This window comes from Pantherophis guttatus, chromosome 4 (genome assembly GCF_059756535.1).
Source record: "Pantherophis guttatus breed Tessera chromosome 4, ASM5975653v1, whole genome shotgun sequence".
NCBI lineage: Eukaryota > Metazoa > Chordata > Lepidosauria > Squamata > Colubridae > Pantherophis > Pantherophis guttatus.
In genome coordinates this window covers 79,683,723-79,708,676 of record NC_142066.1, presented here as the reverse complement: position 1 = coordinate 79,708,676, position 24,954 = coordinate 79,683,723, and the positions used below count along the sequence as shown (strand labels likewise).

At 36.0% G+C, this 24,954-nt stretch overlaps 1 protein-coding gene across 4 annotated transcripts in view; it reads right to left on the bottom strand.

The window, feature by feature from the left end:
• The window catches only part of ELMO1 (engulfment and cell motility 1), a 641,324-nt gene that overhangs the window by 491,165 nt on the left and 125,205 nt on the right, over positions 1-24,954 (bottom strand). For all 4 annotated transcript variants that reach the window (XM_087892439.1, XM_087892442.1, XM_087892440.1 and 1 more), the window contains exons 3-4: positions 24,289-24,329; positions 22,977-23,049 (exon numbers count right to left, since the gene is read on the bottom strand). In XM_087892439.1, the coding sequence (XP_087748565.1) occupies positions 22,977-23,049; positions 24,289-24,329 (114 nt within the window). The remainder of the gene's footprint in view (positions 1-22,976; positions 23,050-24,288; positions 24,330-24,954) is intronic.

Genomic DNA, 24,954 nt, shown 5'->3' with positions numbered 1-24,954 from the left:
CATACCTTCAAATTAAAGCTGACAGTCTGCAGTTAACGCACATTGTGTTTGTTTCATTCCAACTCCATTGTGGTGGTGTATAGAGCCAAAGATGCTAGAATTGTGTCGATGTCCCAATATTTCTGGACCTGACTGTAGATGTCTAAAATATTCTTCCCAGGCATGAATTGGTACCTGATTAGTTGGGGGTGGGGGTGGGGTTTCCGAATCCTCTGGTGATATAACCAAAAAAGGGATGTGTTTTTTGTCTTGACTGATACAATTAATCTATGCCAAGACTCCTTCAGAGCTGCACTTTTCTTTTCTTTTAAAAAGATCTTATATTATGCCTTCAACTGCTTTAAATAGTGAGTATGATCCTCAGAAGGGGTGTTTTTACTTTTCATGTACTCCTTGTTGTATATCCTTTTCAGTTAAATACAATCTCTATCAAAACATTTTTTATTCTTTAATGCTTTTTGGAGTGAGCAATGTTCTATTAGTGAGAACTGATTTCAAATTTGTAATTAAGGTTTCAAACCCTTCTATATAGTAAGATATTTTTACTATTATCTTGTATAGAAACAACAGGACCCTTTTTTGCTTCAATTTTTAATTCATTTTATTTAATCATACTTTAACACAGTAGCTGGGCCTAGATGTTTTCTAATTTCAGCTTTATTGTGAAGAAACAATTTTTTAATGTACATTGTTCAATTATTTCCATCTGACTGTTCATGTCTTAAAACCAATGATATGAGCTTATGATTCAGGATTGTTTAATTAAAATAAATCCTGAGGATCCAATTTTATCAGTAACAGTAAATAAAGCCTAATGGAGGCATCTTAAATTGTTTAGCTACAGCCATGGTTAAGAAGAATCAAGTTGATGCATTTGAGCACCACATTCAAGTTTAAGCCACATTTCTTTATAATTTACAAGTACAGCATATGGTACATCCTGTTACCATATCATACAGAACTATGAATGAATGGACATATCTAACATAGTTAGTCTCAATTAAATATAATTCAGTTTAAAAGGCACTTTATAAAGGCTGTTTCAATTCATCACTGTGTATCAGAATTTAAAGTTAAACCAGATTATTACAACAGGATTGGAGTATCTATTGTATATTCATCTAGATCAGGGATCTCCAAACTTGGCAACTTTCAGATTTGCAGACTTCAACACACAGAAGTCCCCAGCCAACATGGCTGGATGAGGAATTATGGGAGTTGGTCCAAAAGTCTTAAAGTTGGCTAGTTTGGAGACCCCTGATCTAGATCATAAACTATTTGCTCTCAGGATCCCTTCCCAATTTTACAGGGTATCTCTAAAGAGTGTTTGTTTACACTTATTGATATTTTTTCCCTCTTATAAATTAAAGTTGATGCAATTGTAAAGTATTTATTGTAGCATATGAAAATCACAATATTAAACCTTAGATATTAACTAATAAAATATTTTTTCATGAAAAAAATCTTATTTTTAACAAATTAAAATGAGACAAGTGACATAAATTTTTGCAAATATCTTTAATATCTGGCAAATCATTTAGATTTTCTACACCCTGGGAATCCTCAGACAACACTTAAAGAAACTCCAAAATATAATCCAACTGTCAGCTATAATATTTGAAGGATTGCAGGGTTTCCATTTTTAGCCAACCTATGCACACTTGATAATGTAATTGAAAACTTCCGATTTCCTCTTTTCATTCCTAACAGAGAAACACATAAAAGAATAAAACCACATAAAACAAAAATTCAGGCATATAACAACTAACTTTTGGTCATAAGAGTGAATGGGTCATTATAGGATAATAGCTAAAAGGACTAACTTTAAAAGAGGAAACCTTTTAAATACCTCATGATTAGTCATAAACTAATTACTAATCATATTGGTTCCTTCTTTCTGCCTCACGAGTCTCCAATAATTGTTGCTGGCTTCCAAAGATGTAATTTAACTGGAGCAGGTTGAGCCTGATGAAAATTGGGGCAATCAGAGCACATTTTTACTCACCCAAGGAGGAATCAATGGCTGTAATGCTTAGTTTAACATGTCACTGCATTTGATGCAGCTGAAAAAAGAGGCAATGAGGACACTGATTTTGCGCATTCAGGAATATGGAGTTTAAAAAGAAGTACTTGAATGCACCTGAGATGAAAAAAAGAAACAAATAGGCAAGTTTTTTGGTATCTTCATTATTTTATATGAATAGGGATGACCTTCTGGACAAACCAAAGGCCTTTGTTAAAATTGTATATAAAAACTCATCCATATTAACTCAAGAGGGTTGAATCCAGTTAACTGGAAGATTTTTTTAAAAGATTTTATTGATTTTTTATTCTTTACATTTTGTTAGTGCTTCATAAACATCATGTTGTCTGCGTTTGTAAGGATCTGCCTCTCCTTTCCCAAGAAAGTATAGACTCTTGAAACATGGTATTTCAAAAGGAACCTTTTATTGAGAAGAAGTGATAGCAGAACAGGTGAAGCAGATTCTAAATTCCCTCCCAAACTGCAGTTACAAATAGGGCTCTAGAACCCCTCCCTCCAGTTCAAATGTGGATTTCAGCCAATCCACAGGTGTTTATTGTAACAGCCATCCTGAGAGCCAGATAAGAATCCATTCCCATGGTCTTCCTCCACTTTCAACCAACTAACACAATCCACATGGCCCTTCCTCCTTATTTCATTTCCAAAAGGTGAGAATATTGCAGGGCACTTAGGAGCCATGAAAAAGGTTATAAAATACAGCTCATCCCCATGCTCCCCTCTCCCTCCATATGAATGGCACTATCACATCAGGGATCTGACAGGGTTATTCAATTTGCTTAACAATACAGATTAATCTCCACCTCTTTTTTCCAACCACTGGTAAAATATAGTCCATGTTTGATACTACCAGGGGTGAAATCTAGCAGATTCTAACAGGTTCTGGAGAACCAGTAGCAGAAATTTTGAATAGTTTGGAGAACTGGCAAATACCAGCCAAATACTCTGTGGCTGGCCCCAGAGTGGGGTGGGAATGGAGATTTTGCAATATCCTTCCACTGCCACACCCACCAAGCCATGCCCACAGAACCGGTAGGGAAAAAATTTGGATTTTACTCCTGGATAATACCCATGTTTCCCCGAAAATAAGACCCGGTCTTATTTTCGGGGAAACATGGGTATTATCCAGGGGTGAAATCCATTTTTTTTTAATTTTAAGATTTAAAGATAACAAGACCGGATCTTATTTTCTTTTTGGTCCCAAAATAAGCATTAGTGCTTATTTTCAGGGGTGTCTTTATTATTTTTTTTATGTACTGGAGTCCCACTACTTCTGCTTGCTCACGGTGGGGCAGGAGGCTATGTGGTGTGCCAGTGCCAGTGCTGCCACCATGAGGCAGGGGGGATGGAATTGCCTCCATCCGACTTACACCAATTGCACCGAATTACCTCATGGCCCCTGCAGCCAGGCCAGCTATGCCCCGACACATGCCTCGCCTCATGGCCATGGCACCAGCAGCTAGGTCCAGCAGGATCCTGTGTAGCTTCTGGGCCACTTCTGCTTGTTCGCTGCCGCAACAAAGCAGGAGGCCAAGCAACGCACCAGTGCCAGTGCCGTGGCCACAAGGTGAGGTGGGTAGTGCACCCCATACTGGCTTATCTCAGAGCCTCCACAGCCAGACCATCCATGCCCTGACACATGACTTGCCTCACACAGAAGTGGGCTGGCGGCCATTTGGATTCCTGCTGCATATGGCTGTTGGTGCTGCTGCCGCAAGGCAGTTATCAGGGCGTGGATGGCCTAGCTGTGGGAACCCCAAGGTAAACCGGTGTGGGGGCAGCTCCACCACTCCACCTCATGGCCGTGGCACCATGAACAAACACATGGAATGGGCGGGCGGCTGACTGCGCAGGCTCTTAAGAAGGGCTTATTTTGGGGTAGGGCTTATATTAGGTGCACACATAAAAACCCATGCTAGGGCTTATTTTTGGAATAGGTCTTATTTTCAGGGAAACAGGGTATTCTGTGTCTTCTTTCTGTTTAATCTTCAGCGTAAGTCTGCCCATTTCTGCACAATCTAGTATCTTTCCAATTATCTCTTTATTTCACGGTGTTTCCTCATTTTTCCAATAGTCCATGTTTGGACTATTTGTGCAAATATAATCCTCGCTGCTTTAAGTTGTGCAATCTTAAATATATAGTTTGCTTGTCAAGTTTTTCTGATATTATACCTAATAAAAACAGTTCAGGTTTAAAATCTACATGTTTTCCTGTCATCTTTTCTAACCACTTATGTATTTTTGCCCAAATTTTTTTTGCTTTTACACAAGTTCACCACATATAACAAGTGCTGGTTTTTTGGTTATATTTCCAACATTTGCTAGACATATTTTAAAACATTTTAGCTAACGTAGCAAGTGGTAAGTGCCATTAAAAAACATTTTATATAAATTTTCTTTATAAAAAGTTGCCATTGTCAATTTATACTTTCTTTCCCTTAAGTTCTGCCATTTCTCTAATTCTATATTATAATCAAAGTTTTTTACCCACTGTGTCATTGTATCTTTTACTTATTTATTTTTATTTATTTATTTATTATATTTCTATACCGCCTTTCTCCCGTAGGACTCAAGGCGGTGTACAGTCAAGAAAAATATAGACACACAAACATCATAAAATTGCTAATTAAAATTATTACTTAGTTTGGTCAATTAAATAAAACTCAGAATTAGATAACATTTAAAAAATCATTCACATGTTCATATGTTTAGCCCCGCCTGTTGGAACATCAGAGGGCACGGCGGAAAGCACGGAGATCAGGGATATTCCGTATCTCCGGGGGCAGTTCATTCCAAAGGGTTGGAGCCCCCACAGAGAAGGCCCTGGGAGTCGCCAGTCAACATAATTTGACTGACGGTACCCTGAGTAGTCCCTCCCTGTGAGAACGAACTGGTCGGTGGGAGGCTATTGGTGGCAAAAGACGTGTTGTGGCCCCGCCCTCTGAGCCTGTCCCATCGGAGGAAGAAAGCTCCGAGCATGAGGAAGAGGAGTCAGCCAGGCCTCCCTCTCCAGGCCCCTCCCCTCTGGCATTGTCTCAGGTGCCGGCCGAGGAAGAGGAGATTAGCAGGGAGACGGGTGGCTCGGATCAGAGTGACGGAGAAACATCATTCCTGGACGCACGCCTCCGAAGGCGTGATAAACGATTGCAGCAGCTCAGGAGGCGTGCTAGGGATTAGAACTGAGTCACTGGACCACACCCCAGAGACTATATAATAGAGGGTGGTGGTCAGTGATCCTTGTGACGAACAAAACTAACCTTGGATAGTCACTAAAGCCTCGTTCGGAACTGCTGAGAGAAATATTTGTTGTTGTTGGACCTTTGGAAGCTGAGTATTTATCTTTCTGTTTTTCTGTGAAAATAAAGGCACTTGGCAGATGGTGTGTCTATCACTGCCAAGTTGGAGATAAAGAAACTGGGTGTGTTCCAAAGTGTTTCCTTAACCCTCGGCTGGCTGTGTTTGTGTGTGTGTGTGGACGGGGACAGATCAAGACGGTCTCGTAGGTACCCAGGTCCTAAGCCATGGAGTGCTTTAAAGGTGATAACTAACACCTTGAATCGCACCCGGAAGACCACCGGGAGCCAGTGCAGCTCGCGTAGGAGAGGTGTTACATGGGCGTAACGAGCTGCGCCCATAATCATCTGCGCGGCTACGTTCTTGTTTGTCCTCCATTTTAACTGGAAGAATTTTTTATCTTTCGCTTAAATTAAATTTCTGCCTGCAGAGGACTCAATATTAGAAAATAAATGACCCAATTGGCAGGACACTTTGAAAAACATTTTTTCTATTGTAGCTTCTCTTTAGATGCAATAAACACAATTTATAATCATGCTCAATTGGACTCAGAGAAGAGCTCTTTGACACAGACTGCCAATCACACATAGCATGACAACATGTGTGCAGCAAACATCCACACTAATATTTAAATGTATTTATAATACTAAAATACTGAAGTGTTCATTATGCAAGGAATATATGTAAGTTTCTGCACTGAGAGAGGTTCCATTTATATGATCCAGAGTAGCATAATCAATACATATTCTGCATCACTGTATAAGTTACAAAGATATTTATTTGAAATATGCATTTTCCTCTCTAACAAGAAATCAAAGTTGGCCCAGTAATATATTACTACCCTTTAACCAGCCAACTTGATAAAGTCATTTGAAAAGTTATCAAGTTTTATTATAACGTATGTATACTTTATTTGAACATGTTCAGTTACTAAAAGCATTATCTAAAGGTGTCCCATACTCCACTATGTATTTATTTGTTTTGTTTTGTTTTATGTACAGTATTTCCTGTTTCCCTTCAGGAGCTAGAAACAAATATATAAGGAAAATACTATATACATGATATAATATTTGATCTAATAAGAAATCACTATTTGAAGGTATCAGTTACATGATGAAAATAGCTGCCCTGTGCAATTCCAGCTATTATGGGTTCATCTATCTTGCTTGTGGCACCTAGCAAGAACAACTTTTCATTACAGATTTTGTGATTTTGTTACAAAAATATGTTAGTTCTAGTTTAATGTGTTATACAATCACAATGCCAACATATTCAATTGATTTTGGATTAATTGAAAACATTATTTTGGGGCACTTAAGAGTCAAATACTGAAAATTAATTCATAGCCCTATGGAGGGGAGTGAGGTAAAGATGCTAACTTATTCTCACCTACTTTTAAAGAAAATAAATATGCACTCAGACTTTTTGTGTGTCAATGTGTGCAGGATGGAGGCACTAATTTTGTTCACTAGTTTTTCAATGCCCTACAGTATATTACTTTGCCATAAAGGAAACCTGATTTGACTCCACATATATCAACAATGACAGTTGGAATATTTTAATTTTGCTAAAAAGAAAATACTGCAGAAAAATACTACATAAAATCCTTGATCAGTTGTGAATGCTTTATACAAAAACCCTGTAAAAGAAAGCATTAGGATTAGAGTTAGGGTGTCATGTCTCACTTGATGTCTAAAGCAGTACAGTAGAGACCGAGGTTAATATCCTTTGGTACTTGTTGAGAAGTAGCATCAAAGACCTGCATTTAAGCTAAATTAAACTGAATATTACTGGAAATGATTTCCCAACTCCATCCTCATAATGTCACTACTTGTATTTAATTTAAATGGTTTCATTTGAAGTGCAGTCTTTTAAAAAACAATCTATAAAGTTTAAAGCTGCTCTTTAATTTCTCCAGTACTGTATTTCTTTTTCCCCCGTATTTAAAATAGAATTTATTGAAATTCCAACATTTAAAACATAGTACAAAAGTACAACACAGAGAAAAAAAAATATAGACAACATAACAAAAATTTTCCCCTAATAGCAGCTTTTCTATATCGTATCTCTATCATAACAAACATATTTACAAAAGTTATATCTCTATATATCTCTATCTTAAATTACATCCTTATTTATATTAAATTTACCTCTATTCATAATTCAATTCCATATCCTATATTTCTTCAATAATTTTACCTTCTACATATTATATTTAACAAATTATCCCTTATTTTTTTCATTTCTTCTCAAGCCAGGAATACCATCTGTTCCAAATTTGATAGTACTCAATTTCCTCCCCCTCCTTCATTTCCATGGACAATGTGTCCATTTCTGCACAGTCATATATCTTTTTTATTATAATTTGGTCTGAAGGAATATCTGGTTGTTTCTAGTTTTGTGCTAGGATAATTCTACTTGCAGTTGATATGTGTATTGTTATATATTGTAGTTTTTTCTCCATTTTCCCTTCCAAAATGCCCAAGAGAAAAAGTTCTGGCTTCATCTCTATTTTCTGTTCTGTTATCCCCTCCAACCATTTATCATCTTACACCAGTATTTTCTAATTTTAGGGCAGGTCCACTACATGCGGTAGAACATTCCTTGTTTATGACCACACCTCCAACATTCCGGGGACCTGTTCAAGAACATCTTGGCCAATCTCGCTGGTGGCAGATGCCATCGATAAAACATTTTGTAGAGGTTCTCCTTATAAGCAGCTGACATCGTTAACTTGTAGTTTCTCTCCCACAATCTATCTCATTGATCTAATGGAACATTATGACCAAAATTTCTCGCCCAACTAATCATTGTCTCTTTCAGAGTTTCTTCTTCCATTTTGAATTTTAACAAAAAGTTATACATTCTCGTAATCATTTTTTCCTCTGTTCCTAATAATATCTTGTCAAGTTCCAATTGTCCTATATATATACCGGTGGTGGGTTTCAAATTTTTTTACTACCGATTCTGTGGCAGTGGCTTATTTGGTGGGCATGGCTTGGCAGTCATGTGACTGGGGTGGGAGTGGCTTGGCGGTCATGTGAATGGGTGGGGTGGCTTGGTGGTCATGTGACTGGGTGGGAGTGGCTAGGTAGTCACGATCCTACTTACCTCCCCTACAAGGCTTCCTCCATCCGGACCTTTTGCAATCCCCCAAAGAGTCAGAGGAAACAAGATTCCATATGGCTCTGAACCCTTAAGGCAAACCAAATACAAGTGGTCCTCACTTAATGGCCGGTTGCTTAGCAAGTGTTCTAATTTACGACTGACCTCCCCAGAGCTACTTGAACTGTTTTTGGAATTTTGACAGCCATGTGCACACACGCGCGCGCACACCTATGACCAGTTACAACATCCCACACAGTCATATGACTGAGGTTTTCTATGTTTTCTGCCAGTTTCCAACAATTCCTTCTGGTTTCCGGTTAAAAATGCCCATTGGGGAAAATGGACTTGTTTAACAACTACAGTGTTCGCTTAATGACCACAAGGTTCACTTAATGACCATAGTGTTTGCCTAACCCAGGGGTCTGCAACTTTAAGCACTGAAAGAGCCATTTTTCTATTTTCTTTTAAACAGGTATCTCTCTCTTTTCTCCCTCTCTCTTTCATCTTCTCTCTTTCTCATTTCTCTCATCTCTTTCTTTCTCCCTATCTCTCTCTCTCATCTCCTCTCACTCATCTCTCTCATCTCTTTCTCTCTCTCTCTCTTTCCCTCCCCCTCTCTGTGTCTCTTGTCCCTCTCTCTTTCCCTCCCTCCCTCTGTGTGTCTTGTCTCTCTCTTTTCCCCATCTCTCTGTGTGTGTCTCTTGTCTCTCTGTCTCTTTCCCTCCCTTCCTCTCTCTCTCTCTGTGTCCGGGGAGGAGGGAAAGGAACCTCTGAACTGGTGCTGGGTGGTGGGAATCTGATGTCCAGAGGCCGACGAGCCACGTACTGATGACCAGATGGGGACAATCCCGCAAATAATGGGATTAACACATTTCTTGTTGCTTGAGCGCTTCTGGTTAGGAGGAAGAGTATGTGCCAGAGTTCACGTAATGCTATGAATGAGTTGCACAATACTCCAAAAAGCAAAATAACCTAGTTTTGCTTAACTTTTTGCACAAAATTTTAGTATGAACCACCAAGGTTCATACTACAGGTGAAACTCAAAAAATTAGAATATCATGCAAAAGTTTTTATTTCAATAATGCAACTTAAAAGGTGAAACTAATATATGAGATAGACTCATTACATGCAAAGCGAGATAGTTTAAGCCTTGATTTGTCATACTTTTGATGATTATGGCTTACAGCTCATGAAAACCCCAAATTCACAATCTTGGTCCACTTGCCGCTGGTATCACCCCTCCGCCAGATCTTCCTCCCCCGCCCACCCGCTGGCCTGCTTACTTTCCGCGGCGGCTGGTCCAGAGTCCGGAAGGCAAGCTGGAGTTTTCAGCGGGACCCAGCCAGCCACTGCTGCTGGAAAGTGGCTGGCAAAGAAGCCTCCGAAAAGGCTTCTGTGCCAGCCACTTTGTCCGCAAGTTGCCAAAAGGTACCGGCCGAAACAGCTGCTGCAGTCATCACCATATTTTTTGCGTATGCGCATTCCATTGGACTTGGAAGGCAACGAACCTGGTGGCCATTGGACTTGGCAGTGACAAACATGGCAGCCAGGACGAGCGAGCGGCGACCAGGGAACCAGTTTGGGGACATAGCCAGCCAGCCATCGTTACCAGTTCGGTGACCTTGGCCAATTTTTTGCCAACGGTTTGCGCCAACCGATGCAAACCGGTAACAACCCACCACTGATATATACCGTATTGTTCCCGGTCTTTCTTGTATTTTGTTCTAATTTGCAGGTATGGCCACCAATCAATTTTTATCCTGATTTCTTAAATCCTGTTCTGATTTTAAGTTTCCAAATTCATCTAAAAGTTCCAAGTATCTTACTACTTTGTTTATGTCCAGTACGTTATGATAGATTATGGCTTCCATTGTTGAAATCCAAACTGGAACTTTCATATAGTGATTTTTCCTTATATTATCCCAAATATTTAACAAAGCATTTCGCACTAGATGTCTCTGGAAGTATGTGTGGGTTTTGTTTTTTCCTCCCCATAAAAATGCGTGCCATCCCAATTGAAGATCGTGGCCTTCCAATGTTAATACTCTCTTATTTCTTAATTGAACCCAATCCTTTAGCCACGTTATTGCCGCTGCTTGATAATATAATTCCCAATCGGGTAGGCCAAAGCCTCCGTTGGTTCTGGAGTCCTGAAGAAGTTTGCTTTTTATTTGGGCTTTTTTCTCCAACCAAATAAATTTACCTATTATTCTATTCAACTGAACAAAAAATACTTTCCCTCATCTTATCGGGATCATTTGAAATAAATATAACAATTTTGGTAGTATATTCATTTTTATTACGGCAATTCTACAGATTAAAGATATCTGTAATTTTGCCAAATGTCTAAATCTTTTTGTATTTGTTGTACCAATTTATCATAATTATCCTCCTTTAATGTAGAACATTTTGCCGTTAACCAAATTCCCAAATATTTTACCTTTTTGACAATTTGAATCCCCAATTTCTCTTCCAATTCCTCATCTTGCCTTTTGGTACAATTCTTGGTTAATATTTTAGTTTTTTCCTTGTTTATTTTAAATCCAGCCACTTTACCAAATTCTTCCACTTCATGAATCAAATGGTTCCCATCTCCAAAGGATCTTCTATGATAAAAACCAGATCATCTGTGAAAGCTTGAAGTTTATGTTCATCCTGTTTAATTTTCAACCCTTTTTATCATTTGATTTTGTCTAATTTGTATTAATAATATTTCCAATGATAGTAAAAATAAGAGTGGTGACAAGGGATATCCTTGTCTTACCCCCTTAATTATACTAATCCTCTCCGTTGTTTCCCCATTTATTATTATTTTAGCCGATTGTTCTGAATAGATTGCTCTAATCATGTCTATAAATTTCTCCCCAAAATTCATAATTTTCAATTGGTTAATAAGAAAGTTCCAGTTTAGGTTGTCAAATGCTTTTTGAGCGTCTATAAACATTAATGCCAGCTGCTTATCCGGGTGGGCCTCATAGTATTCTAATGAATTCATAATCATTCTTGTATTGTTCCTTATATGTCTATTTGGCAGAAATCCATTTTGGTCCGAATCAATAATTTTATTTAATATTTTTTTGGTCCTTTCAGGGATTATCGTTATGAATATTTTGTAGTCCACATTAAGTAGCGAGATTGGCCTATAGTTCTTGATTTGCTGTGTATTTGTAGGATCTTTTTAGATAAGTGATATCAGCGCTTATATTAGCGCTTAGATAAGTGATACCATCCATGACTTTGGTAGTTTGGGTTGCCCTAAAGCTTCATTATATATGTTCAACAGAAACATTTCTACAGGTCCCTGTATCTCTTTATAGAACTCAGAGGGGATACCATCAGGTCCTGGAGTTTTGTTATTTTTTTGCTTTTGAATAGCCGCCTTCATCTCCATCATCGTAATTTTATTATTTAACATCTCATTCATTTCCTCTGTTATTATAGGGAGATTTCTATCCTTTAAATAACTCTTTATTTCTTCCTCTTCTATTTTCTCCTGACAATAAAGTTTTCCGAAATAATTTTGGGCTATTCTCTTTTTTTCGTCCATTCGATGATGCAGTTGTGTTATTAATCTTTTTTCTTTATTCTTTTTCAGTTTATATGCCAGCCATATTCCTGGTTTATTGGCATATTCAAAATGTATCTGTTTCGTTGCTCTAAACTTTTGGGCCATTTCCTCCTGGGCGAGTAAATTTATTTTATATTTGATCAAATCTTTTTCCTCTCTAATTTTCATGTCTGGGGAATCTTGCATCTTACGCTCTAATTCTCCCAGTTTCTTTTGTAATTCCAATTGCTGTTTCATTTTTTCTTTGTTTCTCCTCACCCCATATGCTTTTGTTAGACCTCTAATATAGGCCTTAGTTGTATCCCAAAGATTCTGCAAGGTTGTATCTTCATTTGAGTTTTCCTTCAAGAAGAACTCCAGTTCTTTTTCCATCCATTGTATATACTTTTTCTCTTTTATCATCGTTTGATTAATGGTCTATCTTCCCCTTGATTTTACTCTCCCTTTCCATTTTAATATCAGTGGGCTATGATCTGCCCATGAATTTGATGCTATATCTCTTCTATATTTTTGCTTAGTTCTGAATCCATCCAAATCATATCTATCCTGGACTATGAATCATATGGGTTAGAATAAAAAGTGTATTGTTTTTTATGTGGATTTTGTTCTCTCCAGATATCTTTTATATTCAACTCTTGCATCATGTCAAAAAAAGTAGTCGGTAGTATCCTCCTCTTCTTAATTTTTTTCCGTGATAAATAATCTTGTTTTGAGTCTACGACCGCATTAAAATTTCTCAATAAACACACATTTTCACTCTCCAATTCTATTAATTTTTTATATAAATTATAATAAAATTCCCCTTGTTTGGTATTTGGTGTGTTGATAGCTGCCAATAAAATCTTTTTTTGACTTATTCTTATTTCAATTAATAAAATTCTTCCTTCCTCATCAGCAAAAATTTGTCTTGGTTATACCCAATCTTTAATATAAAGTACTACTACTCTCTTTTTTTGTGATGCAAGAGCTGAATAACATTTTCCTAGTTTGGGGCTTCTAACAGGTGTCTTTGTTCTCTTTTAATGTGGACTACTTCCAAATATGCAATATCCGTTTTATATTTTTGAAGTCTTGATAGAACCTGCCTCCTTTTGGCCTGAGAGTTTAAACCATTTATGTTAATCAAAATTAATTTGATTTCTTCTTCCATTTTATCTTCTATTGATGGCCTTTCCTTGTCTCATTTCTCTTTGTGTCTTCGACCTCGCCCCTGTTCTTTCCTGTTGTTCTCTTTCAGCCCGCTCCTGTGATTCAGTTTCCCATTCCTTTCCTTCTTCCTGACTCTTCTCTTCTATCTCCTCCCCACTCTCCCTCTCCTCATCTGTTGCATACATATATCATAGAATTCCTGAGCCTTATCTGGCGTATCCAGCCTAATTTTGTTGTCTTGCCATGTCACTAGCAAACCTTCTGGGATAAGCCAGTGGAACATTATTTTATATTTCACAAGTTGAGAGGAGAGGTAGTGGTAGTTTCGCCTTTACTCCCTTATTCTCCTAGGTATTTGTTTGAGTATCAGTATCCTTTCCCTTTATATATCAGCGATGAATCCCATGTTCTCCTATAAATTTCATCCCTAATTGTTTTGGGGTTTTTGGGTGAATCGTACATGTACCTCACATGGCAACTTATGTCGCTGTGCATAGTTTGTATGCACTCTGTACAATTCATCAATACCATTTTACAAATCAATCCTATCCATCCTTAGGTTATCAGCCAACAAATCAATCATAAAGTTCAGGAGGTCCTCTTCTTTATTTTCTAGTATATTTTGGAATCTTAGGTAGAATGCAGATTTGTCCATTTCCAGATATGTTATCGCCTCTTCAAGCTCTCGGTTCGTTGCCATCAGATTTTTTTCCTGCCTCCTCTAGTTTTTTCTCTGTCTGTTCCATTCTTACTTCCACAGTTTTTATTCTTTGCTTGTTCTTGGCAATTGTCTCTTGTATTTCTCCCATTCTGCACTGGCTTCCAGTGGTCTTCCGGGTGCAATTCAAGGTGTTGGTCACCACCTTTAAAGCGCTCCACGGCATGGGACCTGGGTACCTTCGAGACCGACTTCTGCCACCAATAGCCTCCCACCGGCCAGTTCGCTCCCACAGAGAGGGTTTCCTCAGGGTGCCATCGGCCAAGTTATGTCAGCTGGCGACACCCAGGGGGAGGGCCTTCTCTGTGGGAGTCCCAGCCCTGTGGAATGAACTGCCCCTGGAAATGCGTAAGATCTCCGACCTCCGGGTATTTCGTTGTGCACTCAAGACCCTGTTGTTCCGCCAGACTGGGCTATCAACGTAACAATTTTAAATTGGGTTTTAAATTCCTGGGGTTTTAAATTGAGCCGAATTCATTTAATAATTTTAAACTATTTTAACTGATGTTGTCTTGTGTTTTTAATAGGCTGTACAGTGCCCTGAGTCCTTCGGGAGAAGGGCAGTATAGAAATAAAATTATTTATTTATTTATTTATTTTTATTATTTTATTTTATTTTATTTTATTATTTTATTTATTTTATTTATTATTTTATTTTATTTATTATTTTATTTATTTATTTATTTATTTATTTATTATTTTATTTTATTATTTTATTTTATTTTATTTTATTTTATTATTTTATTTTTTTATTTTATTTTATTTTATTTTATTTTATTTTATTTATTTTATTATTTTATTTATTTATTTATTTATTTATTTATTTATTTATTTATTTATTTTTTATTTATTTATTTTATTTTATTTTATTTTATTTTATTTTATTTTACTTTATTATTTTATTTTATTTTATTTTATTTTATTTTATTTTATTTTATTTTATTTTTCTATCATCTGGTTTCCTAACATCCTCTTTTACTTCACCCATGTCGTTCTTTAGTTCCTCATGGTTTTTTCCAATTGATTCTTGGGTTTTCAGCATCACCTCCTGAATCATATTTAGAGTTGTCTGCATACTTTGTAAATTCATTGCCAACCCTGCCTTCTCACCTCTCAGCATATCTCCTATCAAATTCTGACCTGCTGGAGAGGCAGTCATTTGCGTAACTGCCGTTTCTGTAGTTGTCACTGTACTTGTCATATCCAGTTTCCCAAAAAATTTCACAATACCATAAATATATAATTTCTTTCTCCTCCAGAGGCTACCTTTCCAATAACAATTCTTAAGTATTTCTTGCTTATATAATCTTACTCACCTAGTTTACCATCAATTAAATTTTGCAGTCAGTTAAGTAAGATAGTCAAATCATTAGATAATATAATTGTCTGCTTCTGCTAATATGCACTGTCACTGTCACTTCGCTCTCCAAACCTTGTCTTCTCAGTTTTAGTGTCCACAATCTCCAGTCATTCACTCCCAATCGCCACAGGTTCAAACACAATCTTTCTTTCTCACCAGTTACAATGTTCTTTCTTTTCCTTTCAACTCTTCTGATCACCCGCTTTCCTCTTGTCAACCTTCTTCCCGGACTTCTGCTCCACTGCCAAAGCGCAGCTTTTCCCCTCTTTGGAGCCTCACTTGTCAGTCCGTTTGTGGATTCCAGCCAATTGGGGAAGCAATCCAGTAACTCACTCTGTCCTGTCTCTAGCCACTGATACTTCTCGCTGCTTTTCACTCCTTGCATCCTTTACCATTCAGGTAAGCAGCCACGTATTCGGATCCAACCATTATAGCCAGTCTCTTTCGCAATGAAATTCAAGGGGTCCCTCTTTCCATAACGGGAGATCGCGCTTCTCCCCGTTACCTGTTACGAGGGTATCCCTTCTACAAAGCCAACCCCTCCAAGGTCGGGTCTTGCCTCTACCGACTTCCAGGTGCGAAAATTTGCTCCAAGAAAACGGGGCTCCATTTTCCTGAACCGCAACAACATGACATCACCCCAGAAGTCCTCCCAAAACTGTATTTCTATGCACACACAAAAATGATCCATATATTAAAGTACATAAAGCTGATAGAAAAAAGCCAATATGTCATTACTATAGCAAAAAAAAAAATCTCTCTTCATACCACTTTCAACTTCTTTCCAATTACTTCTTGGGTCATCCCTAACCAAAACATTTTCATCTCCATTTCTAACTTTCTATTGCATCCATGTACACTAAAGGATTTGTACCTTGCATTAAAAAATGGAAGTGGGCAACTTTATCAACTGTGAGGCATACTAAATAGTTTCAATTTAAATGAGCAATTTGCAGAATATTGCAGCAGGGTATTCTCTGTACATTTTCAACAATAACTTGAAAGACTCAAATCAACATTAAGGGGTTATTTTCATAAACCTCTTTTGCTGTGAATTAAGATTTTCTAGCTATACTGTCACTGTCAACAGAGGGAATGAAATTTTCCATCAGAACACAAAGAACAGCTACAGAGATGATTTCACACTGAAAATCTGCTTTTTGAATAGCAGTAATTATGCTATTTTCACTCTATATTGTAGCATACAATATACAATTTAATACTAAATTTTAAGTTCCTATTATTCCAACAGCACTGGCCAGCAGCATAAATGCTGCATGAAATTATAATTTTGTCCTAAGTTAAAAACCCTATATAAGCAGTTTATGTGTAACTTTTCCATTTCTAATTACCATAAGTTACTGTTCTTCTTAATTTTACATAATCGACATTGGGTAGACAGTGTTTTGTACTGATATATATGCAATACAATGGTAGCCAAGTTGCAAAATAAAACAAAGGATGAGATGAGGGATATTTTAGAATGAGCAATTGGTTCAGACACATATTCCTATAATGTGTTGGATTACGCAGGGCTCATGGACATCTTCCACACAAATCTTGGTCCAAAGCAGCAAAGGGAATCTCACATGCTATTCTGAACTGAGCAGGGTACTCTCAGCATGAAATGAGAGACGTTTCAACAGGCCTCTACAATCACACTGAAGCCTTAATCCAGATATCCTCTAATTCTTCTATTTATTGCTTATTTGCTTTATTCAATTTAGAAGTCACCCAACTCCACACAATTCAGGTTAGCTCACAGTTTAAAAGTAAAGAATGAAATAGAAGATAATACCTGTGGAAAAAATCTGTCAAATTCTTCCCATTTGGGATAATGGATAAACTTCTACACTCAATACTACAATAATATCAAGATAAAGATATTAACATTCAGAGAAATAATCAGAGAAAACATACTGTATTTTAAAATTGTCTCCTTAAAAAATAAAACAAATGTCAATATTCTTACAAACCACTTTTGACATTTCAGCTAATAATTTGAATGTGGACAAGAAGATTTTTTTTAAAAAAAACCTTTAAAATTGGTCTAGGTGTTTTATAGTTTTATTTATTTTTATATAAATATAAATATTTTATAAATGTTTGCAAGGGGACCAGCATAGAAGATTAAGATCCTCCACCAAAGTTGTATTATGTATTGATAGTTGGAAATTGCAGTTTTGAAGGCAGAGCAATTATGCAAATATGAATGAGGAAACAGGTTGTTCTATTTTTAGTGGTTTGAGGTGAATAATTTGGGGTGCTGTTTTAAACAGCAAATATAAGCCTGTTTAAGGCTTATATTACCCATTTTGAATAACTTGGTATGCAACATGGAAAATCTTCCACCAATTTCTGGTAAATATCGATGGAGCTGTTCTAGGGATCAGAGGACAAAGCTTTGTAATGGTGTCAATAACAGGAGATCTGGCAGAGATAGTACTTTATATTTGGATTTTCTTAAAGCTTTGACAAAATCCTTACCAAAAATTCTTCACCAAATGAGAAAACAGAAAATGATATGTAATCTAAGATATTAGTGACAAAATACAGAACTAGAAATAAAAAGTTTTCAAATCAGAAATAGAATCAAAAGTATTATAGGCCATAATTTCTTTATTTGTTGACCATAATGAACTGTGAGCAGTAAGGGGGCAAAGCTGTCTCGTGATATTAATCTGTTTGACATAAAGTAATCAAAAAAGGAATGACAGGTGTTCCAAAAGGGTCTCTCCAAACCGGATGAATGGGACCTCAAAATTATAACTGCAATTTGAAGTAAAATTCCCTTAATATATTAAAATCATAAAACTTCTAATTAATTAATTAATTAATTAATAATTGATCTAGAAAGGCATTTTGGAGTCATAGTGAAAATGTCATACTAAGTGTTGCTGTTTTAAAAAGGCAAATTTCATTCAAATTTACTACAAAAGAGGCTGAAAACAAGACATCCAATATATTAATATCATTATATAAATCTACAGTGAGATTGCACTTCAAATACTGAATAAACCTGATTATAAATTTTCTTTAATATAAATTATCACATTTAAACAGGATATTTTCAGCTGGGAAATATGCCAAAATACACAAAGACACATACATACATACATTAATTGTAAAAGTAAGAAGAAAAATCTAAAATATTGTTTTTAAAGTTGGCAACTTTAAGGTGTGTGCCTTCAACTCCCAGAATTTCTTAAACTGCCAAGTTTGAGAAACAAGGTCTAGAACATCCAAGACTTTTAAGCCGAACCACAAACATTTAACAGAAGACATTATATAGATATATAAAATATGAAAAATATTGGCAGTGAGATGAGATCCTCTATTAAAATTAAATATTGATTCAAGACCAATAAAAGCAAACATTTATTGATGCAATGCACAATAAAATGCAAAGTTTGCAGCAAGAAATTTGCAGCCAGCAACTTAGCCTACTTTAAAAGAGATCAATGTTGCAGCATTCATTGGCTATTAGTCATGATGATATTTATTACTTTCTGGTCAGTAAAGCTAGTTAAATATGGATTGTACACATGACAATTAAGTAGATTAAAATATATCTTTAAAATCATAAAGGATACTCCTTGATAATTCCTGAGGAACTGAACTGCAATCTTCCAGATGTTACTGAACCATAATTTCAAGCATCCCTCATCATTAGCAATGATAGTTGGGGCTTTTGAGGTTGCAGTTTAGAAATGATTGGACACTGAACTTCCGGTTTGACGTCGCGGCAAGACAGTCAGGAAAATAGTGGGCTTTGATGAGCCCCGCGAAAACCCTGGCTGCTGAACCGCCGTTGATGGGTCTTCGGACTGAAACCGTCCTGCAGGGACAGGGATAGAAGAGAGGTGCCTCGGACGACCAGAGGAACAGCAAGTTCCTCGGAGGTTGGAGGGAGCTCTCTGCGAATCGGCGGTGGGGGGCGGCAGCCATGGCGGCTGCCACGAAGCTGGGACAAACCGGGTAAGTGATATGCAGGAGGAAAGCAGAAAAGAGTGATGTCTTTTGAAGCCGGGTGAGTGACAACCCAGGCTTGAAACAACGTTTGGAGTAATGGCTTTTTATTTTGTAAGACCCCTAGCCTTAAATCAGTGGCTGCAGAGCTAAGGGGCATAAAAGATTTAAGATGAAATTTTTAAAAGAAAAGAAAAAAACCTGATTGAAAATTGATATTTGAATAGACTAAATTTGAAAAATAAACATTGAGATTTGGTTCAAAATTGAACAACTTTAAATTTGAATTAGACTTTTAAAGAAAAGAAGATAAAGAAGAATTATTACTTTTAAAACACAGAAGAAGGAGAGAATTGGGCTGGAATGTTATATAATTGAAACAAAATGGCAATTTACATGAGTAAAGGAAATTATGGATTGTAGAGGGACACCTTCTAGTCTAAAAAGAAATACTGTAACTGGCTTGTTTGGGAACATTGTGAATATTTCAGATAACAACCGTGGGATTTTGGAAATGGAGCTGTTTTTTCTTTGTCTGCAGACGATTTGACTTTGTTGGAAAAAAAAAGGGAAAGTATGATAAAACTCTTGTAATTGGACTAATGTGCACAGGAACAAAAGAAGTTAAATGGCGCAGGAACAAAAGAAGAAAATTGATGTGATTTGTTTGAAATAGAAGTAAGAAAAAGAACTAAATTGATATATGGAGAATTAAGTTGTGAACATTGAAACTGAAATGGAATATATGTCTCAGACAAGGAAATGAGCAATGATATATACACGGCTAGAAAAAAGAAGATAGAAACAATGTGATTAAAAATAAAGCAATGTATAGATGGACAGTAACAATAAAAAGGAGGTTTTTATAGATTAATAAAAATGAATATGAATATGAAAAGAATTTTATATAATATGTAAAAAACTGAAATAAAGAAAAAAATAAAAATATGAGAGGAATAGAATATATTAACAGAAATTTACTAATTTATATAAGGAAGTGTTTGGAGTAAGAACTAAGCCTCAATGTTAAATTGTTATAAAGATGAAAATGATAATGTGATTGTATATTAACAAGTAATGTATTGATGGATGGTAAAATTAAAAAAAAAGAGTGATTATGCTGGGATAAGCAGCAAACTAAGGTGATTGTGCTGGGATAGACAGCAAAACATAGAGAATTATACTGGGTATAACAGTAAAATATAAAGAAAATTATGCTGGGTTTGACAGCAAAACAAGATGATTATACTGGGTATAACAGTAAAGATAAAAATAATTATACTGGGATTGACAGCAAAAATGATGATTATACTGGGAATAACAGTAATCTAAGAAGACTATGCTGTGATTAACAGCCGAAAGAGGATGACTAAGAGGAAGATTATATACTGGGATAAACTTTTAGAAATAAAGATGACCATGCTGGAATTGATACTAATAATGAAATGATTATGTTGTGATTAAAAGGGTTAAGCTGAGATAACTCTTAGTTATAAACAGTAAAATGAAGATGATAAATGCTAACAGTTAAAATACTGTGTAAATATTTTGTTGATTTATGTCTTTAAAATATATCCATCCATGTTAAAAGGAAAAGAAATTGAAATAATATTGAATTAAGGATTTGAAGATTAGTGTAATGGGTTTTAAGAATTTTTTCTTTTTTCAGATAGAATTTATGGCAATAATGTTAGAGAAAATTAAGTTGTGTTATTTGAAAACTAAGATTTGTGGTGAAATAATAGAAGGTAATTGATTTGTATAAAATGATATAAGTTAGGGAATTTTTTTTTCTTTTTTTTCTTCTTTTTTTTTATGGTAATTAGTGGGGATTCGGGAAAAGCTTTTGTTAAAGAGGAATTAGTAATTGTACCCACTTATGACCGGATCAATGGCTCATTCTGAAAATTTTTTTGTATGTTTATGTGTTTTAAAAAAAATAAAAAAAATTGTTCAAAAAAATATGTATATGATGTTAGGGGTGTGATGGGTCAGGGTTAAAAAAACTGAGCTTGTCAGCTGGAAAGCTGATAGCCTAGGTTCAAGAGCCAAGTGCTGCACAACGCAACAAGCTTTTGTTCCTGCTCAGTCCTGCCCACCTAGCAGTTCAAAAGCACGCAAATGCAAGTAAATTAATAGGTATCAATTAGGTAGAAGATAATAGTGTTCTGTGCGCCTTTGGCATATAGACATGCTGGCCACATAATCATGGAAATTGCATTTGGACAAAGCAGGCTCCCTTGGCCAAGAAACAGAGATGAGCAACATGCCTTAGAGTCGGACATGACTAGACAGTGAAATATTTTCTTTTTTGTTATCTGTGTAGATCATACTCAACATACCAAAAACCTGGACTTCAGTTTAAAAACTATGAGAGGATCAAGTCACTGAAATTATTAAAGTAGACTATGACCCTTTTCTTCTCTAGTTTTGATGTAACTGACGTGAGAAAAAAAATCCAAAGACATAGTTATTTATTTGTATAGTGCCATATTTCTACACCATCCATCTCACCTAATTGACTCTAGGCAGTTTACAATAAAATGTAGTTTTAATAGAGCTGATAGCATGGTAATACATATATTTTTTAAAAAAAACAAGTATCCATGAAATTCATGATATTTTTGAAGAAAGTGTTACAAGTTTAAGATTTTTTCTTTAGTTCCACTAATACGTTACTGGCACTATAATTGTAACCCATGGAAAGAAACTTCTGAAGTTTGGTTAATTAAAAAGTAATTCCTGTAAATTGGACAAGTTTAATCCAATTAAATATTTGAGCAAAATATCTACTGATAAAACTTTATGTTAAGATGAGATAGAGGATCCATTTATAACTCACTTGGGATTAAGTATTTCAGAATAACAAAGTCTGCTGTCCAGCCCAGCCTTGATCCAGTGGAATTGGACAACTATTGTTGAATCTCCAATCTTCCTTTGGGGGTGAGGGGAATTGTGGGGAAAGAGGTAGGGCTGCAATTACAGAGGCATCTAGCTATCTGGATTAATGACAGACTGATTTCAGGCAGAGGAATAAAAACATACTTGTTACACTCATGTCCTGTGGCAAAATTTGGATAGAGAGAGAACAATCATCCTTATATTTCTAGATTTTTCAGCAGCATTCAATATGCAATTCAGAGTATCATTCTGGATTATGTTCAAAGATTGGGACTTGGAACTTTGTTTTCAATTACCTGAGTGGGTAAAGTCAATAAGAAGGGAGAAGCCTTATGTGCCTCGAATCTTGGTTTTATACTTTTTAAAGTTGTGGTGAGAGATGCTCCATTGAATCACTAATATGATAACACTCAGTTGTACATCTTTACTCTGGGCCCAATGGGAAAAGCAATGGAAAGTCTGACTTGATACAGGATGGCTTACACACTAGATAGGAAAAACACAGGTCAGACTCAACTCAGCCAAAACAGAATGTTTGTTATTGCAGCGGTTTATTGATTTCAGGGCTCTACCAAATTTGACTTTAAGTGAGAGCGAGCTCTCCCAGAAATAGCAAGTTGGTAAAATTGGGTTTTCCAGAAGATCTTTGGGGGTTATAAAGGGTTAATAAGGAAATTTGATGTTATTTGTTATTGTTTAATTATGTTTTCTAATATTAGTAAATAATCTATACTCTTTCTAGATAAATGGAGATAAGCTTATGCATAAATAGCTTCCTAAGTAGAGCCACACTGTTTGTATTAGGAGTGATTTAGATTACTTATTTTAATAGACCACACATTAATTGAATAGAAATCAACTTATTTACCTTTTCAGTAATATAAAAATTGGAACTATCAGCATGTTGCAGTGCATAATGTTCATGGTTTGCAAGAGACCACCTTATAAGACACAAAGATATAAATTAGTAAAATGTGTACAGAAAAGAGATTATGAACAACTTTTCCTTCCAATTAATTACCGTTTTGATAATAGAGCATAAAGGTAAATTGATAAACAACTTTCAAATCATCCTTAAAGATTATATTTAAGACATTCTGCCTAAATGATCAACAGAATGAATAGATTTCATACTAGTGATGCAACTTGTACATATCTTACATAATACATGTGAGTTAAAAAGATCTGGGAAAAGATAGGTTTAAATACTAGTTGAATCTACAGCTATGGCTAAGTGGCTCAAATAATCAACACATCCTCACATAAAGAAAGTTATGAACTTGCCTTTCTGGTTTCTAGCTCAAAATATCAGGATATCTAAGCTTATTGGTGCTGCTCATGAAAGCAGAAGCACCCAAGCTGTGAGCAACAGCAGCAATAGCACTGCATATAGCTTGGCCATTTCAAAATATATTAAATCAGGATTTATGGTTTGTTAGATCTGAACAATATACTTATCTCTCTCCTTCTCCCCAAATTGGAAAGGAAAGTGTGTATCTCCCTCTTATTACAATTCCATAAAGTTAACACAAAACAGAAGATCACATATAACAAATCTATTTTTCTTAATGCCAGATTGGGCAATAAATTAATGTTTAAAATATTTCACCTTCCACCTCACCTCTGGACTTCTCAAATGGATCCCTATAAGATTTAATGGAATAATATATGTACTGTAAGTCCAAGAATACAGCTAGTGCTCTGAGTCCACTTGATTCCATCTCTGTAATAGTGTGAAATAATCCCCAATACTATGGGTAATTGAATAAACCGGCTTTATAAAGCTACACACAAACATCAAATTTCAGCTCAACCATAATGCTTATTGGATAACCTCAGAAGCTATGTTTCTTTCTTTGTCTAATATAACTTTTAGGGCTGTGTAGCACATTGGAAAAAATTTGGATATATATGTAATAAATAATGTAGTTTTCTCCACTAGCCACTTTCAAAGCTAAAGAAAGGCAGCTGAAGCCCAAACTCAAAATATTTTTCCATTTTACCCAATATAATAAAAATTATGTTCATCTTAATATAAGATAAAAAAACTGGATGTATAAAGCAATAGCAGTCTGCATTCCTTAATATGAGATGGCTGAATTCACCACAAAGAGGATTAAATTTATTATGTGCAGTACATTCGGAAATTATAAAAATAACAATAGAAAAATAAAACTTACCCATCACAGACTTCTTTGATGATTGCAGTCAGTGGCTTTTTCTGAGCATAAAAAAAGAGGGCAAATATCATTTTTGTGCCTATTGCAACATAACCTCCAATGCACATTTGCAATATGAATAAATTTTAACTTATTTCAGTTAATTAGTACTTTTAGAATATTTCATTCTAATGATATATCAATCTTTATTTATTTATTTATGTAATGATTGATAATATATGCTATCAATTCTCTGTTGAAAACAGACATTGGCTTATCTGAACGTCCCTTTTCTGATCGCTGCGACGACAATCACGCATGGGTATTCTCTCTTCTACTTGCTAGGGACTGAGTGCAAAGATTTTTTCCCTCCGTTGCTCTGACCACATCCCCTGGCTCCTGCCATTCAGTCTTTTCACGAAGGTGTAATTAGTAGCGAAGCAGAAATGCACCACCAAGGACACTCCCTCCGGTCTAGCCAGTAATGAGACACAGCCCACAGGAAGTCCTGCAGAGAGAAAAATCAGAAAGAACACCCAAACCCCGGCCAGGATATGGAAGGCCAACAGGCGGGTTGGATTGTCGTTGCAGCGATCAGAAAAGGGACGTTCAGGTAAGCCAACTTCCGTTTTCCTGAATCGCTGCTCCGACAATCCACGCATGGGATGTACCCAAGCTCAAGGACCC